Source organism: Corvus brachyrhynchos, unplaced genomic scaffold, assembly GCF_000691975.1.
Source record: "Corvus brachyrhynchos isolate BGI_N302 unplaced genomic scaffold, ASM69197v1 scaffold46, whole genome shotgun sequence".
NCBI classification, from domain to species: domain Eukaryota; kingdom Metazoa; phylum Chordata; class Aves; order Passeriformes; family Corvidae; genus Corvus; species Corvus brachyrhynchos.
Window position 1 is genome coordinate 4867741 of NW_008238838.1, and position 16628 is coordinate 4884368.

At 54.7% G+C, this 16628-nt stretch overlaps 1 protein-coding gene across 7 annotated transcripts in view; it reads left to right on the top strand.

Annotated features, from left to right (window-relative positions):
* Positions 1-16628, top strand: part of NECTIN1 (nectin cell adhesion molecule 1) — a 49930-nt gene that overhangs the window by 25131 nt on the left and 8171 nt on the right. For 3 of the 7 annotated variants that reach the window (XM_017738461.1, XM_017738460.1, XM_017738462.1), the window contains exons 6-8: positions 8695-8842; positions 10679-10766; positions 11213-11323. In XM_017738461.1, coding sequence (XP_017593950.1) covers positions 8695-8842; positions 10679-10766; positions 11213-11323 — 347 coding nt within the window. Of the gene's footprint in view, positions 1-8694; positions 8843-10678; positions 10767-11212; positions 11324-16317; positions 16502-16628 lie in introns of all 7 variants that reach the window. The other 4 variants (XM_017738463.1, XM_017738464.1, XM_017738465.1 and 1 more) reach the window with 2 other exon arrangements.

A 16628-nucleotide genomic window follows, 5' to 3' on the forward strand; every position in this document is an offset into this window, starting at 1 on the left:
GGGGTTTTTGTTTTTTCCTGCTGTATCCCCAGGGTAAGCCTGGCTTTTGTATCCAGGGCCTGTCCGTCAGCTTCTCTGTCCTGCTGACTGATTGCTCCCTTTCCTGCTTTTCCATTCGATCCATTCTGGAGAAGGGGGAAGCTCCCTGTGTCCGAGCTGACAAACACCCCCCTGAGTGAGGCTCATTAGGTGAGGGGAGGTGGGGAGGTGCGTGAGGCGTCTTCCAATGCCCTTAACGGGAGGGAGAAATCAGGAAAAGGGTCGGGAATGTGAAGTCTGAGTTGTTTTCTGCATCAGGTCGCTCTCCTGGAGCAGGATTGGGTGGGGGCAGCTGGGGGCACCAGGGCAGGGGCAGTGAGAGTCCTGGAAGGTGTGGGGGGTGCAGGAGGGGAGGCAGCAGGTCAGAGCCACAGGAGCATCCAGCAGCTCCATCCTCTCACACCTGGCAGCTCCCTCCCTGCTCCAGGAGGCTGCAGAGTCTGGATTGCCGCAGCTCTCAGGGGATTTGGGGAGAAGAGAGAAGGAAGGGGGTGTGAGGAGCAGCCTGGAGCCCTCCCTGCTGCTGCAGCTGCCAGGGGAGAGCAGGAGGACTGTCCCCTGTCCCTGCGCTTCTGGCCAGGTGGCAGGGAAGCAGAGCAGCTCCTCCTCACCCTGCCCTGCATCCCCTGGGTGCCTCTGCCCGGATGCGAACGGGAGGTGAGCTCATCCTTTGGAGACATCCAGGACACAGCTGCCCGGTGCTGTAAACACCCCGACGGCAACGGGAGACAAACACGGCCCGGGGCACACGGCCAGGCAGAGTGAGACGTTCCCAGGAGTGCTGCTGGCGATTGTTGAGCAAATTAACTCTATTAACACAAATGATGAGAGTCTGAGCTGCAGTTCCTGGGCCTTCTATCTGACAGAATTCATCTGGTGGCTGCTTGTAACAGCGTGACCTTAATGGACTCATCAAGGGAGCCGGGCTGGATCTGTGGCTGAACACGGGTTTGGGAGCACGATGTGCTCTGGGCAGGCTGCTGAGAGCAGGACAGGCACGCTCTGGTGTAATGGGCTGCAGGATCCGGCCCCTCCATCCTTCCAGGAGAGGCAATTTCAAGTGTCATCACCTCCTCGAAACTGTGCGGCAGAAGAAATAAATTACTAAAGGGATTTGATTGTTCATTACTCTGCCAAGCTGCAAGGAAATGAAGCAGAACTAAAATTAAGGGCTGTGAGGAAGAGGAAACGCCAGAGAACATTTCCCTTCTTCTCCAGGGCTCATCTTCTCCCCCAGAACAGGCTGGGGTGCTCCCCATCCTGCAAGGCCCTGGCTGTGGGAGGCAGGGGGGTCTGTGGGGTTGGCCAAGCGAGGTGGGGAGAGGGCAGGGGGGTTTGGGGTGGATTAGTGGCAGCAAGGTCCTGTTTGCCCCCTCTTTGCTACAGTGGCACAGAGAAGAAAAACCAGGCCAGGCAGAGGAATCTCTGTTGGAGCTCCCACAAGAATTCTGCAGAATCCTCATCCCTGCTGGATCCCATGGGGTTAACACCCTGCTCCCACTGCTGCAGCCAAACCCCATCCTTGTCGGTGGCCACTGGCAGCACAAAAAGGGAGGTCACCAGGGGCTAGGGCCACATTCCAGACATGTTTTTGCAGCCAGCAGCTCTTTAACCAGATGTTATTTGACCAAGGATGGTGCTTCCTGCAGGGGAGGAGAGGAGAGGGACAAACTGGTCACAACTGGACAGAGCCTTGCATGGCAAAGCCATTCCCTGGCTGGAATGTGTGTGAAATCCCCGCTAAAGCCAAGCACATCCCAGTGTCCACTTCAAAGCAGGCACCCCAGGGAGGGCTGGATCCGCTCACCACGCTTCCAGGCTCTCCCAAAACCTCATCAGAGGCTGGAGAGTGGCTTGAAAAGCCTCAAAGTGCCAGTTGGGCTGGCAAAAATGACAGAGGGAAGGAAAGTGGTCAGGGATCTTCAAGGGATGCTGTGATCAGTACCCAGACGGGGAGGGTGGCCGTGCTGGGAACAAGCTGAGGGCCCAGGGGATACCCAGATTCCTGGGCTTCAGTGGAGGGGAATTAGAGAGGGGATAGAGGCATCCCTGCTTGTGGGAGGGAGAGAAAGGACAATGCACAGGGCTCAGGGGAATTATTTTAACCACCCTTGGGGACACTGTTTTTTGTCCCCATCACACACAGTAAAACCAGGACACTCCCAGCACCCCTTTGCAGGGACCAGCAGCACCATGTGGGAGGTGAGCAGCACATTTTGGGGGCCCAGCCTGTGCAGAGGGGGATTTCCAGGGACATGAGGCATTTTCAGGATCGCAGCCATGCCTTGGCACTCGCCTGTGTGGTGGCTGATTGTGTAAGTGAGAGTTACATCAACAAACACCCCAATGGGAGAGGCTGTGATGGCTCTGAAAATTCCATCTGACTTATATCAGGGCATGGAGGCAGAAGAAGCAGCTCTGCCTTCATTTTAGTGTTTAACCTTTAGCTGGCTGCGCTGCAAAATGTGGAATAGGTCAAGACTATCTCGAGTCAGGATGTTCCTTGCTGTCAGATCTTTGTAGGCTTTCAAGCCTAATCAGGAAGAAAGGAGACCTAATCAGGGGAACAGGCAGCATCCCCCAGCCAAGGACATCCTGGAAATAACAAGTTTTAAGGATGTGGTAAATGAAGATGTTGTTGTCTATCAGTGGAACAGACAGCAGATAGCATTCCTTTCTCCAGGACCTCCTGGAAGTTACAAGCCTTAAGGATGTGTTAAATCAAGATGTTGATGGATGTCTGTGTGTACATTGCTAATTTGGCAAATTATTCGAGGTCTGTGCATCCCATAGCTGAGCTTTCTTAATTATAAATCTGAAAATCACATCAAAAAGACCCTGCCCAGGTGAAAACCTTCCCCCTGAGCATGAGTAGAAGTCTGCTGGGGTCGCATAATTTGCATGGGAATCACTAACATGATGCTTTTCTCTCCAGGTGAAGCCCAGACACTCCTCCTGCTCAGAAAACCCTGCCAGCCACCTTTGCTAACCAAATAATTCACCTTCCCTGAGCTGAGGTCCAGCTGCCCCTGTGCCTCTCCCCAGATGAGCAGCACTCGGTGGCAGAGCTGGGTCTGGATCCGGAGGGGGGGAAGTGCTGCTGCAAACCCCGTGGAGTGTGGGTTTGTGCTTGCACAGGGCAGAATCTCCCTGTCAAGTGCAGCCTGCTCACCTCCCTGCAGTGAGGGAAGGTCTGAGCTGGAGCAGGGTCTGAGGGGGCCTGGGTAGGAGCAGAATGAGCTGCTCTGTTCCCGTTTTCCTCCTCGCTTCAAACCAGGACCAAAGCAAGGGCTGTGAGGATTTTGGACCCAGGGGATGCTGCTGCTGAAGGGCTGAAGGCTCTTCAGCCTCACACACTCATGGTCCAGTGCCACTGGAGCAGCTTTCCCAGCAGAGTCTTGCCCTCCTTAATCCCTTTTATCCTCTGGCTGCTTGGCTGTCCCTGGAAGGGATTCACTGAACATGCACAGCCCAGAGAGCGGCCCCCAGAGAAACCCACCCCACCTCTCCTCCCTCAGACTTCAGATCCCTTTAAAACCCCCAGTGCCTTGCCAGCCCTGCTGTTTATCCTCCCTTTTGGCCTATCAGCTCCACCAGCTCGGCTCGGGCTCTCCTGGGAGCTGCTTTCCATTAACCCTTTGCAAACAAAAGGCATCACAGCACGGCTGGGGACCAGCTTGTACCTGGGGGTGTGTGTTCTACTGGAGCGTGTCTCAAATTAGCCAATCCTGCTCCTGCCTTCAGAACCAAACCGGGGAAGTATTTGTTCTGCCAAGCTTTTCAACTCGGTTTAATTTAGCTCTGTGAACTTGTCTCAGGCTCCCTGGAATGTGTCAGGTGGGGTGTATTATAAATATGCATCATCTGAGCTCATTGTCTCGCTCAAAGGAGCAGCAGGCGGAAAGAGTCCGGCAAAGACTCCTTCCAGCAGGTCAGGGTGACAATCCAGGTTGGGGATGGGCTTAATTTGGGCTGTCACTGCACGGGGACAGGGTGCTTTGCTGTAAATGCTGTGAGCAGGGATGGATGGAGCACCGAGGTTACACTAAATCCAGCAAGGCTGGCTGCTCCGGGAGCTTCGGAGCTGCCAGCACAGAAGAGAAGGATCACAATCCCTTCCCGTGGCTCTGCAACGTGGCTGTGAGCAAGGCAGGCCCTTGCTGAGTGCCTCAGCCAGCCATTAAATAGATGGGGATTTGCTCGGTGTGGGGAGGTGATAAATGGGAAGGGAACCTTGCTTTGGAATTGGCTATGGGTGCAGGCAGATCTTTATCAGAGGTGGTGTGTGCTGTGCGGTGGTTTGCTGGGAAGCAGAGAGGGATCAGGTTGGATTTAGGAGGGGGCAAAGACAGGACAAGGGTGTGCAGCTCTCTTGGAGCAAAGTAGCTCCACTCACAGCTGCTGTAAATCAGCCCTGAGACTGGCCCAGCTTCCAGATTCACCTGGGGGATGCTGCTCAGCGCCTCAGCAATGAGAGAGAGCTCAGGCTCTCCTTGGGGCTGCTGAATTCATGGCAGACACTCAGAACAGAGAAAATGTCAGCGCCAGTCCTCTCCCCCAGATGAAGCCTTCCTGCCTGCCCAGACCCCATCCCACGGCTCTGCTCCTCCCCACCTGCTCAGGATGTCACTGTGGGTGCACTAAGTGCAGAATGAGCTGTCTGAGCCCAGCTTTACAAAACCAATCCTAGACAGGCCCAGACCCTTGGTGGGGATGTAGCATATCCCATTCCCAAGTTCTGATCCCAGGAACAGCCAGGCTGCTTCACGACCCCAATGTCCCAGCAAATGTCCCAGTAAACGTCCCAGTAAACGTCCCAGCCACTCCAGCAGCTCTGAGGGAAGAGACCTCATTTCCAAAACTGTGACGCCCATCTCTCCTTTCCTTTCACAAATTCCTCCACACCAAGAGCCAGTGAGTCATTCCCGCTGTGCCATACCCTTCCCTGGATGCTTTCCAGTGGATCCATCTCTGCCTGGCTGCACGCTGCCTTGGGGAACATCTCTCTGGCTCTCCCGCAAGCTGCCTGTCCCTCTGTGCCTCGGTGATTACTGACGGCTGCTCCCCGCAGCTGCACCGTGTCACCGCGTGGGGATGGCTCTGTCCCTTTGTCTCTCCGCCGGGAAACGCTGCCCTGGCTCTTGGCAGGGAGGCACAGCCACAGCCACCAGCCCCGGGGCTGTTTGGGCTGTGGGGACAAAGGGTTTGTCATCGCCTTTAGCTCTGTGCCGTGACCGCATCCCGCCGGGACACACATCCGTGTCCAGCGGGCATCCCTCATTCTCTGGGAGCTGGGAGCAACTGGCAGCCTTGGAATGTGGCTTAACTGAGCTCTGGGGCTGGTGAATCGCGGTATCAGCACCTCGCAGAACGTTTTAGTGGGGCTGGTTGGTGCAAAGATCTTCCTCTGCTGGCTGCTCCTTTTGGAGAGGCACGCACACGCCATCAGGTGACTGGGAATGATGCATCGTGGAGAGATAACCACTTCCCTCCCTTCCCTGGGTCTGCCTCCATCTCCAGAAGAGCCGTGGGAGAACAAAGTAATGAACAAAACAGCTCTGAAAGAGACTGGGGGTGGGACGCCCTTCTTTTCTCCTTAATTGTAATACTGTGAATTAATTCAGCTTCCAGCAGGAACGAGGAGTTTCCCAGCAGCCCTCAGACATCCAGATAAGACTGAGCTGTTTGCTGAGCCCCTCTGGGTTCTCTGGTACCTGCCTCACTGCCAACTGCTTCACACAAAGTTGTGGGGTTTGGGGTTTTTTGGAGAGTTTTAAATTATTCAAGCGTGACACAGAGCACGGGGGTTTGCATTCTTAATTGGCAAAGCCTTTTCCCACTCCTGTCTGGAGGCCCCTGAGCTGTCCTGCCAATTTATTCTGATCCTGATTCACGAGCCTTGCAAACATCTTCCCAGGGCTGCCCAAAAGCCCTGTCAGTGGAACTGAATCCTCAGCTGGCACTTGTGGGCATCTCCTGAGGCCTTCCTGGTGTTCTCCTCTTTCACTTGAAACGCCCCTTCTTGCAGCCACCCTGACTTCCAGAAAAGCCCTGGTGGTGCCCTCCAAACTACCAACCACAGCTCTTCCCCAGGAGGAAATAAACAGAGGATATAGATGAAAAAATAGGTTAAAAAGGGGAAAAAAAAAATAAAAGAAAGAGGGAAGAGCAAGCATAAAAGAAGGTTTCTCTCTACTCCTCATTTTCTTCTAATCTTTGCATTTTCTTGGTCTCTCGGGACTTTCTTCTCTCATTTATCTTCCCCATCTCCTGGGGTTTCCTCTTCTTGCCCTGTCACCTCTCACATCTCCCTGCCTGGACCCCTGCAACGCTTTCGGGCGGCTCAGACTGTCCTCAGCGAGGAGAGCCGCACCTGCAGGGGCACGGTTTGTTGTCTCAGGGTTTGGTCCTTGCCCCTACAAGGCCACACAGCCCTGGGATGGGCTCTGACACCGGGATGTTCACGCAGAGAGACTGAAAAGGAGGAGGGGCTCTCACAGCAGCCCGAAGCACCTGCAGTTCTCCTTGTGGTCCTTCATTCCTTACTCTCCTCCTCCCCTCACTGTCTTCACCCACTGCCCCATATTTACCTCTCCCTCTTCTGCCATATTTCCCCCCCTCTGCATTTTCTCAGCCCCTTCCCGCTATCACTCAGCCTCACCTGAGCTCCTGGAGATCCATTTTATTTAATTCCTTTCCCTCTTTCTCCTCTCACTCCCCTGCACACACCTGATTTACAGTGGCAGCAGGAGGCTGATGTTCTCTGCCCCTTCTCTGCTCGGTCCCTGCCATCCCCAGAGCCATTAGGGGCCAATCCATCACAGAAATGCCCCAGCCACTGTGACTGGGACATTCTTTACAGCCACAACCCCGAACGCTGGGCCGGGGGGTTTGGATGGCTGCGTGTCAGCTCTGAGGGAGCTGTCTGGAGGCACCAATATTATTTACAAGGTGTTGTGGCTTATGGAGGAGGGAAGAGGAAGAAAAGTGGCTGCCACCGTGAGTTCTGATGACTCCAGCACGCTGCCACCAAAGACACACAGCTCGGAGCTCTTCATTAAGGACCGGGCAAGGGCGGGGAGGGGGTGGGATGCTGAGCGATGGGTGCTCCGGGGTGGCACAGTTTGGCACGAGAAAAGCAGCACGGTGTGGGAAAAGGGATGGGGCGTCGGGGTCAGAGCAATTCCTGGGGAGAATTCCTCAGCAGCAGCGCTGGGAGCTGCGGTGCTTTGTGCCCACACAGCCACCGCGGCAGAGCTCCGCGCTGCGGCTCGGGATCGACCAGAGCAGGGGGCGGTTCCCAGGGAGAGGTTTGCACACCTCAGTTCACTCCTGGATGACAGCAGCAAATCTGAGAGCTGGGGAAGGCTGGCTGGGAGGGGAGATCTGGGAATACTCTCTTGGAAATGATCCAGCACAGCCCTTTTGCCATTGCACCCGGCACAGGGCGAGAAGCGAGTGCTGGATCCGTGGAGGGGAAGTGGGAGTAAAAGGCAGGTTTTTCACCCTGAAAAGTCCTGTATTCGTTGTCCTGTGTGGTTTGGGAATGTGTGCAGATGTTTTATAGCCACACTCCTTTTGTTTTATCACTTTGCACAGGAAAGTGGGCCTAATTCCGAGGCCTTGGGGATGGGTAGTTTAGGGGAGATGCTGGCTCTCACTGTGGTAGCCAAAGCCATAATTGTTGCAGAATAAGGTCCATGAGCCCAATCTGGTCTCCAAGAGCAGCCAGTAGCCAGGGCATTAAGAAAAGTACAAAAATTAGATGTGACAGACGAGTTCTACAAAGCCCCTTGTTCCCTCATCCCTGTCTTGCCCCCCTCCCCTGAATATCTTTTCGTCCTCCTCCTTCTTCTTCCTCCATCCCAATTATCTCCTCCTTTCATCACTGCCGGAGTTGTAAGTACAAAGTACCAATTAGCTAGTTTTCAAGTTTAATTAGGTTGGAAGGTAGAGCAAATTAAATCCTTTTATCACAGGTTTCAAAGCGCTTTCCCATCGGGCCCACGGGATGGCTTTCCTTTGGATGAGGCCGGTGTTTGTCACCAAGGAACTGGCCCAGGTCACAGAGCAGGGCATGAAATGCAAGATTGGGTCTATCTCCCTCCTGCCCCTAAATCCTGCACTCAGGACATCATTTTTGGAATGAGTTGGGGTGTGCAAACCCTTGCTCCACGTCAATAAATTGAGCATTGCTCCTTAGCTCATTTTAAGAACATTCCAGCAGCACCAGGAGTTCAGTGAGGACGCTGTGACAAAGCCCAGCAGAAGGCTTTCAAAATACTTCAACAGTATCAAGCAGCAGGTCCACATGAATGCTTGGAAGCACCTTTATTCCCTAAACCCTTCTTCCTTTGAGGCCTGAACAAAGGCAGAAAAGCGGATCCAGGAATAAACACCTGAAGATGAAATTGCAGAGCCGAGTGAGGAAGTGTTTAACTCTTGGAGACACAATTGTAGCCACAATTTCTGTTCCTCTTGAGCTCTGAGCTCTGCGTTTCAACAGGATCTGGCTCCCTCCATGGAGCTGCCAGACAGGGACACTCGGGAAAACTTCGGAATTCATCCTCACCTCTGCTCCTGGAATCCCTGGTGGTACCAGCTGGATTTCCTGGTGCTCTAACCCTCTCCCCTGTGCTTCCCCGTGTGTTGCAGACAAGCCACTACCTCAGAGTGCCCCCGGAGGCATCATTGGGATCGTGGGAGGCGTCATCGCCGCCGTCTTCATCATCGGCGTGGCCGTCACCGTCATCATCGTCTACAGGCGGCAGCAGAAGAACCGCTCCGGGACTGACAACGACCTGTGAGTAGCAGAATCCCTGCCCACCGAGGTGGTGGTGCTGTGGGGCTGGGGGACAGCACCTCTGGCCCTTCCTCTACCTGCACAAGGGGAATACCTGGCAGCAAAACGTTTTCCTGCTGTTTCTGTCTCGTTCCTCTGATCCGCTTCCCTTCCTTGGGGCTTCCTGGTGCTTCCCATCCTGCTCTCTCCATCACAGGGATGCCCCCCAGGTGCTGGGTTTGCTGTGGCACGTCCTTGGGGCAGAGGCTCAGTGCCACTGTCCCTTCCATGCGTAAAGAGAATCCTGTTCCTCCTTTCTCAATGCCTTCAGGCTCCTGAGTGAGACTGAATCACATCCTGCCATCAGAAAGGGGTCTCTGATAGACCCTGAGCTCCTCTGAATGCACCCCAAAGAGTCTGGAATGGGTTCACATCCACCAGCATTGCAGATTTGGACCTATGGGTGACACAAACTCAGGCCATGGCAGGGACAGAGGCCACCACAGGGGCTCCTCTTGGGCAGGACTTGCTTTGCTCTGCCCAGCACAGGGCAGCAGAGATCCCAGCAGGGAACTGAGTGGTGTGGATGTCACTTTATGCAGCAGGAACCTCTTCAGCAGCATTCACCCTGGGCTCTGCTGAACAGCTCTGTCTTGTCACCAGCTCCTCACCCCCTCCCTCCCTTCCCACCTCACAGGGGAGGCACGGAAAGCCCAGCGCCCAGAGGTTGCTTTTATGTTCCCCACCCCCCACCTCATTGTTGTTACACCTTGGGCACATTTTGTGCTCCATTTAATCCCATTTGAGAGAGGGCACTGGAGGATAGCGGGAGAGGCTGGGGAGAGGAGCAGGGGAGCGGCAGGAGATGCAGAAAGGCACACAAACAAACAAAAAAAAAAATAGTACCACAAGGTGAAATTGCATCAACAGCAGCGGGCCTGTGATGGAGATGCATTCTGACAATCCACTTCCCACAATGGCCCTCCACCAGGCTCGGGGAAGAGCCACTTCAGCTGAGAATAGAAACACAGCCGTGCCCTGCTCTGCAGAGGTGCTGCCTCTATTGTGGAGGCTGATCCCGAAGGTAATAGCATTTCTTTTCTGTAGAGCCATGAAGTCAATGTTCTACAGAGCCCCGGGGACCTGCTCTGCCCTCCCTGCCACCAGCACATTCCGGTCCCACGCTGGAATCCAAGGGAAGGCGCCCATCCCCGTCAGAGTCTGCACGGAGAGGAGGGAGGGGGGCAGCCAGCTAATTAGTGGATCAGAGTTTTAATAAGTTTTGTAAAAGGATTAGACGCATCTGTGCATGTGAACAGAATGTGCAGAGACAGTCTCTAGGCTGGGATTATCGTGGCTGCCAATCCCTATGCTCTGGGGTAAAAGCCGATCCTTGGCGAGGGTCAGGGATGGATGTCCCTGCCTGGCAGAGCATGCCCATGAGGAGGATTCAGATTCCTACTGGGAAGCCCATGGCAGGGCTACCATCCCAGATAAACTGCCAGATTGGGGCTGGCATTGCCTCGTTACCACTTTCTGGCACCTCCCAGCCACAGCACAAACCACGTGCCATGGGATGATGTGGAGCCATTCCCAAGCAGGTATCCCAGCTGCACCCTCGGGATCTGCAGCCTGGCATGGGGATCTGCCTGGAATAGGCACAGAATGCTAGGAGGGAGTTTATTTCCATTAACAATTCTAACTGGGGTGAGACAAAGGGCACGGGGGGCTGCCTGAGGATAATCTATGTGATTGTCTTGGCACTTTGGTGACAAACAACATCAGACCCTTGGGCACATCAAAGCAGCAGAACCTTTTCTCCTGCTTTCTGCTCAGCAGCCTCTTCTTTCCCTGCAGGATTGACCTGCCTCCGTCCCACAAACCTGCCCCTCCACCAAAGAGGAAACAGGACATGAAAAGCCACCTGACTCCAGAAGACATCCAGGTAAAAACCCGCAAATTCCTTCCTCTGGCATGGAAATCTGATTCCAAGCAGTGTCCACAGTGCCTGGATTTTGGGAAATGGGGGTTGCAAGAGCAAAGAAGTCCCTGGCGTGAGTTTGAGGGGCAGAAAGTACGGATTTTTCAAGGCCAGGTTGGATGGGGCTCTGAGCAACTTGGTCTAGTGGGAGGTTGGGACTAAATTGTCTTTAAGGTCCCTTCCAACCCAAACTGTTCTATGGTTCAGTGACTCTGTGACTTGTCCCCCCAGAATTCCCAGAGTCTGGCACTAATTGAAAGCTGTAACTTGGATTCTGCTGCACCCCTTCTGTGGATATTGAATTCTGAAGGGGTTGGCGTTCAGCTGTGGTGGCACCTGAAGCCGAGGCTGCCCCAAGCTGTGCCAGAAGATAACCCTGGCTCTTCTCATCCCTCTTCTCTCCCCTCCAGGTTGTTCACTTGGACAACATGAAACACGAGGAGGAGATCCAGAAGTTCCCTCTGCAGACTCCCTACTATGACATGGCAGCCCCCGAGCCCTCTCCCTACAGTGACAAAGTGGTAAGGACCAAGGGTGGCAGTGGTGCTGCTGGCACCTCACCCCAGCCCCACCTGGCTCACAGGACCTCTCACCCTAAAAGACAAAGATCCCCACCATCCACAGCCCAGGACTGCCCTGTCCTGGAGGAAAGCAGCCTCCACGCTCTGATCTCAGCTGTCCATAGGTCCCAGAGCTGTGCCTTTACAGCTCATCCCTCAGTAAAACGCCCTGCCCACCCCAAATTCTCTACCTGAGAGCCGCCTACCCCACCCTGGCCACTCCTCACCTCCTGCAAGGAGCCCCTGTTAGAGTTTGCAGCTGCGGGAAGCAGCAGTGAGAGCTTCACAAAGCAATTATCTGCAGGGCAGAGTGTGCCAGCGTTTGACTCTCACTTGACAACAAGTTCTTTAAACCCTTTTTTTTTTGTTTTTCTGGTGTGTGGATTTGTTCAGCCTCAGATGGGGAGATGTTAATGTGAGGCAGCAGCAGCAGGGAGAGATTAAGGGTCAGGAGGAGATGCTGGCAGTCACATGGGAAAGGCTGGTTTGCAAGGAGTGAGGAAATGTGAGATGCAAAGGCACAGGGAACAGAAAACAAGTAAGATCTGAGTGGTTTTTTGATGAGAAACCAGAAAACCATCCTCCTCCCAGGCCTCGGACACTATCCTTTCCCTCCCTCACCCTGTGGCATGGGGATGCTCTGTCTTTTTATCCATAGGAGACAAGATATCCCAGTGAAAATCCTTCAGGTCTCTCCCAAACTCCTCCTCACAAGGAGTTCAGAGCACTGCACGCCCAGCCTGGTGCTTCAGCAGCGTCAACTCCCTGGCTGGAGAAAGGTGTATAAACATCAGCCCAGACCGGAGTAATTTTTTATGAACACCACTAATTACAACCCAGTTCACCCCGGTGTGACCCTGCCAGGTGTGTTCTTGTGCAGATAATGGAAGGACAGGGCCCAGTGCCCTTCAGCTGGCACGAGTCTGCAGCGAGGCAGGTGCCGAGGGCATTGGAAATCAAAAGCCCCAGCTCTGTGCTGAGCCGGGTGGATGTGATCCTATTTACCTCATCCCTAAGGGAAAACTCCCCCTTGGAGCCCTCCCTCAGTCCTGGGGCTGGTCCCCAGCTCTTTCTAATCCTTGCTGAGTTTTAAATGAAACGCAGGATGTTGGAGCAAGACAACTGCTTGGAAAGCCTCTGGAAGCTGAATTTCAGGCAAGCAGGGGGATGGAGGAGCTCATTTTGGGAAATAACAAGCAGTCAGTTAATTAAGTGGCAGAGTTAGTGATGTGAGATGGGGCCTGATGGGTTGCTGCTCCGTAACCATGGGAACAGAGTTTGCTGCTCCCAGTCCTGGCCGGAGAAGATGCATTTCCATGTCCCACGCCTGGCACCGGCTGCTCCTCACCCGTGGATTCAGCCAGGAGGTGATGGACTGTGGAGCTCTCGTTTCATTTGGCCCACGAAGAACTGGCTCTGCAGTGAGGACGTGGTGTCTGGGGCACTCCAGCTGCTGCCACAGCTCTTGGCACGGGCCTGGCACAGCTGTGGATGAGCCCTGTCCCTGGTCAGCTTGGCCAGGAGCGTGTCAGGCTCACCCATCACGTACCTGCGCCGTGCTCTGGCTCTCTGCCCCAGCAGCAGGATGAAGCTTGCTCCCATTCCTTGCTAAACCACTGCATCCTTTGGGCAGGCAGCTGGCTGTTCCAGTTTGGGACTCGCAAGGGAGAGAAGGGTGTCCTTGGCTGCCAAGGAGTGCTGATTTGGCTGGATTCTTCCCAGATCACACAGGCAAGACGCGCTGCCACAGCCAGGCCAGGGGTGGGTGGTGTTGTCCGGCCACGCTTTGCAAAGGAACAAGCTTTGCTTTCCTCCCTGCAAGGAAAAAAGTGACCTGCATCACTTTTTTCACCCCTTTTTCACTGCAGAAGCCTCCATGGAGTCGGAGGAGTGGGAACCTCCAGGGAACAGCAGTAGGGATGGTGGTGGTTACCAAACCAGCACCACGGGATGGAGCGAGAGCTGCCCAATCCTTCACCCGAGGGCTGGGTCAGCTGGAGGATGAGGAGGGAAGCACATCCCTGATCTCTGCCAGGCTCACTTTGGCACAGCCCTGCTCCCACCGTGCCCAAAATGCAGATGCAGGCAGCTGCTCTGGGGTATCCGTGGTTCTGGGATCCTTGAGAGGGAAAGGCACAGCAGAAAGGCAGGATATTCTTGTTCTGCCTGTACTTCATCCGGAGATTCGGCTTGGGAGGGGAGTGAAGAAGATGAGAGTGGAAGGGAGCGGATTCTGCAGGAAAACGGGGAGGGTGCACTCAGCTTTAAATGAATTGTGCAAAACCTCGTAATTTGGGATAAACCAGATTTATCACGAGGCGGCATGAAAGGCACTGCCTGGGGTTGGCGATTTCACAGCACTAGAACGGGAGTCAGGGAGTGATTAGAGATGGAAAAGAGCGAGGGAGGGGGGAATGGGAGAGGTGCCAGGAGAAAATAAAAGAGGCAGGTGGAGGAGGAACCTCCAGAGAGGGTGTGCAGGGACGTGTGTGTGGACGTGTGCTGGCAGGGGACCAGGACAAAGGGAGAGGCTGGGGCACGTCAGCAGGGTCAGGATACCTGCAGGAGGGAGCAGAACTGGGAATGAATATGTATTTTCAGGTGTTGCAGGCTGTGGGAAAGCCAGCACAGAGCTGACAGCCCCGAAACGCCCGAGGACAGCGGCGTGGACACTGAGGCTGCAGGAGTGCGTGTAGGGGTGGCAGGGCTGCCTGCAGTGATTTCTCGGAGCAATTTTGGGGTAACAGCGAGGATATCAGAGCAGGAAGGGGATGGAGAGTGTGTTTGAGGTGTGTGGGTGCAGGCAGGTGTGCTCTGCCTGTGCTTTCGTGTCAGGTGGATGCTCCGGGCGTGTGTGAGAGGCAGCAGGAGCCAGAGAGAGGTGGAGGCAGGAGTGAGTGGAGGAGCAGAGCTGTGATGAGTGTCCGTGTCAGCAGGGCCCATTTGCACAGGTAGAAGGGGAAGTTTCATTGCTGCAGACAGCAAAATAATTCCTCTGGGTTTGCAGGGCAATTACCGGGGTGCCGATGGCGCTGATTTACACCGAGCGCTTGCGTGAGGCAGTGCCGGGCCTTGTATACAAGGCACATTATTGATATTGTAATAAATTCTGCTCTCAACAGGCAGCAAGGAGCAGGAGGGAGCCCAAGAGTGGGAGAAAGGGAGAGAAATCCATGGAGAAAACATCTCCTGTGGGGAGGAAGTGGGAGAGGAGTGAGGCAGAGTAGACAGGATAGGAGTGAGGAGGTGAGACTTAGTCTGCCTTTCTCCAGGAGTAGGGGAGGTACTGAGACACAAAATTCAGGGGAAAGAGCTCTGCAGGGCCTAGGTTTAGGTCTGGGACTGGAGCTGGCATTGCTGATATTCCTAAATGGCCAAGCTCTGGGTCCAGACACGAGGCAGAGGCTCCATAGGACGCGCAGCTTTCATGCCAGCAACGCGCCACTGCCATCTGGCCACCAAGGGCAGGGCAGAGGTGACCTCCAGCCCTCTGCTCCTCCAGCCTCCAGCTTTGCTGAGCACTGGGAATGCTGCTGCAGCCCCGTTCCCCATCATTCCCCTCATCCCCGTGGCTGAGGGGCAGGATCAGAGAGCCGAGCCCTGGCACAGGCCAGCGCAGCAGGCAGGGATAATCACTGACTGAACAACCCCTTCCAGCAGCAGGCACTCAACCAGCTCATCACAGGGCTATAAACTTGTGAAAACGGCTCAGCCACAGCTGGTGGGTGGCTGAGGACACTTCCAAACAAAGAGGAGAAAAACATTTTCAAATTAAACGCCTTTTGCATCATTGCCATGCGGTGCAGCCATTTTGGAAAGGGGAGAGAGAGCCTGGAAAGCTGTTTTGTTTGGATGAGACAACTCTCTCCTCTCAGAGAGGCTCAGCAGATGCCTGGCTAATGCTGGCACCGAAACCAGCCCTAAAAGTGAGGATTAAAGAAACTCCACGGGGCAAGAGGCCAGGATCCCCCTCACACCGTGGGTGTGTGGCACCGGGGCTCCTCCTGGTGATCCGTATTCCCCACGGAGCCACGAGCTCTCTGGGCCATCCTGCCTTCCAGGCTTCTCCCGTTAGTATTTGCATGAAGGATGCCCGGCTAGGAATGATCAGACAAATTGGATAATACTCCATTCATGCAGTTCTTGCTGATAAGCCTGCTTAGGGAAGGAACACCCAGAAATATTTCCATGCCAAAGGAGGATGCTTTCAGCATCTCTTAGGCCGTGTTACAATGACAAAACCGTGCTGCAGAGTTAATCTGCAGTGCCAAGCTGTGCAGCCAAGCCTCGTGTTAAAAGAGGCGCTTCAGAACTCCACAGTCCCCACACCGGGGCGAAACAGCCGTGGTGGCCAAGCAGTGTCATTGCCCTGTGGCCGTGCCTTTGGAGTTCTGGCTTTAAAGCCATTCCCTCCTGGTATCTCCTTCCCAAACCCCAAAACTCAAACCAATGATTTTCACTCATGTCCCCAAACCTGAGTTTGCAATGAATCCCAAATTCTTGGGTCAAAACAGAGAGCTCAGGTGCGTGATAAGGTCTGAATTCACTGATCCAGCCCCAGCTAAGGAGAATGCTGATCCCAGAGGGGTTCAGTGGAAGACGAGAGCAGCGAGATGCTGCTGGGAGCAGCCCCAGGGAAGGGGCAGTGGCTGGGAGTGCTGCCAGCCGGGGCTGGGTCACTCAGCTCTGCATTTGGGGGAGCAGTGCCTTCGGGACTTTTGCTTTGATTTGGGATTTTACCTGACTGATTATTCATTACCTCCCTACCTCCCTCTTTTTAACTGTTTTTTCTTCCTCCTCCTCTCCCTCCTCACCCTTTTCTTCTTTCTTCCCCTTCACCCCCCGTGTCCTGTCTCACCCCTCACCATCTGCACGGACCCTCTGTCCTCACTCCCCACTTCCCCCCGACTCCTCCCTCGTGTCCCCCCACCGCCTTGCTGCTCTCTTCTCTCCAGAACCCTGGCAACAAGGACTGTGATGTCCAGTATGCAGAGCTGGACACGTCCGCTCTGGCCGCGTCACCCAGCCCTCGGACCTCCATCCATGCTGGCGGAGACCTAGTCGAGTATGCAACCATCCAGCCCAACTTACGCTAGCGCATGTCACTCTAGGCCCTTTCCCCTCAGTTCTGGCCTCAAGGTACACATGGCACTCTGCCTTCCTCACTGCACCCCTCAAAGTCACCGCTGCCCTCTCCCTGGATTCCTCCCTCCCTGTGGAGCGCTCCCTCTGCATCCCGTCTGTCCCTCCCTGCCTGCTCTGTCTC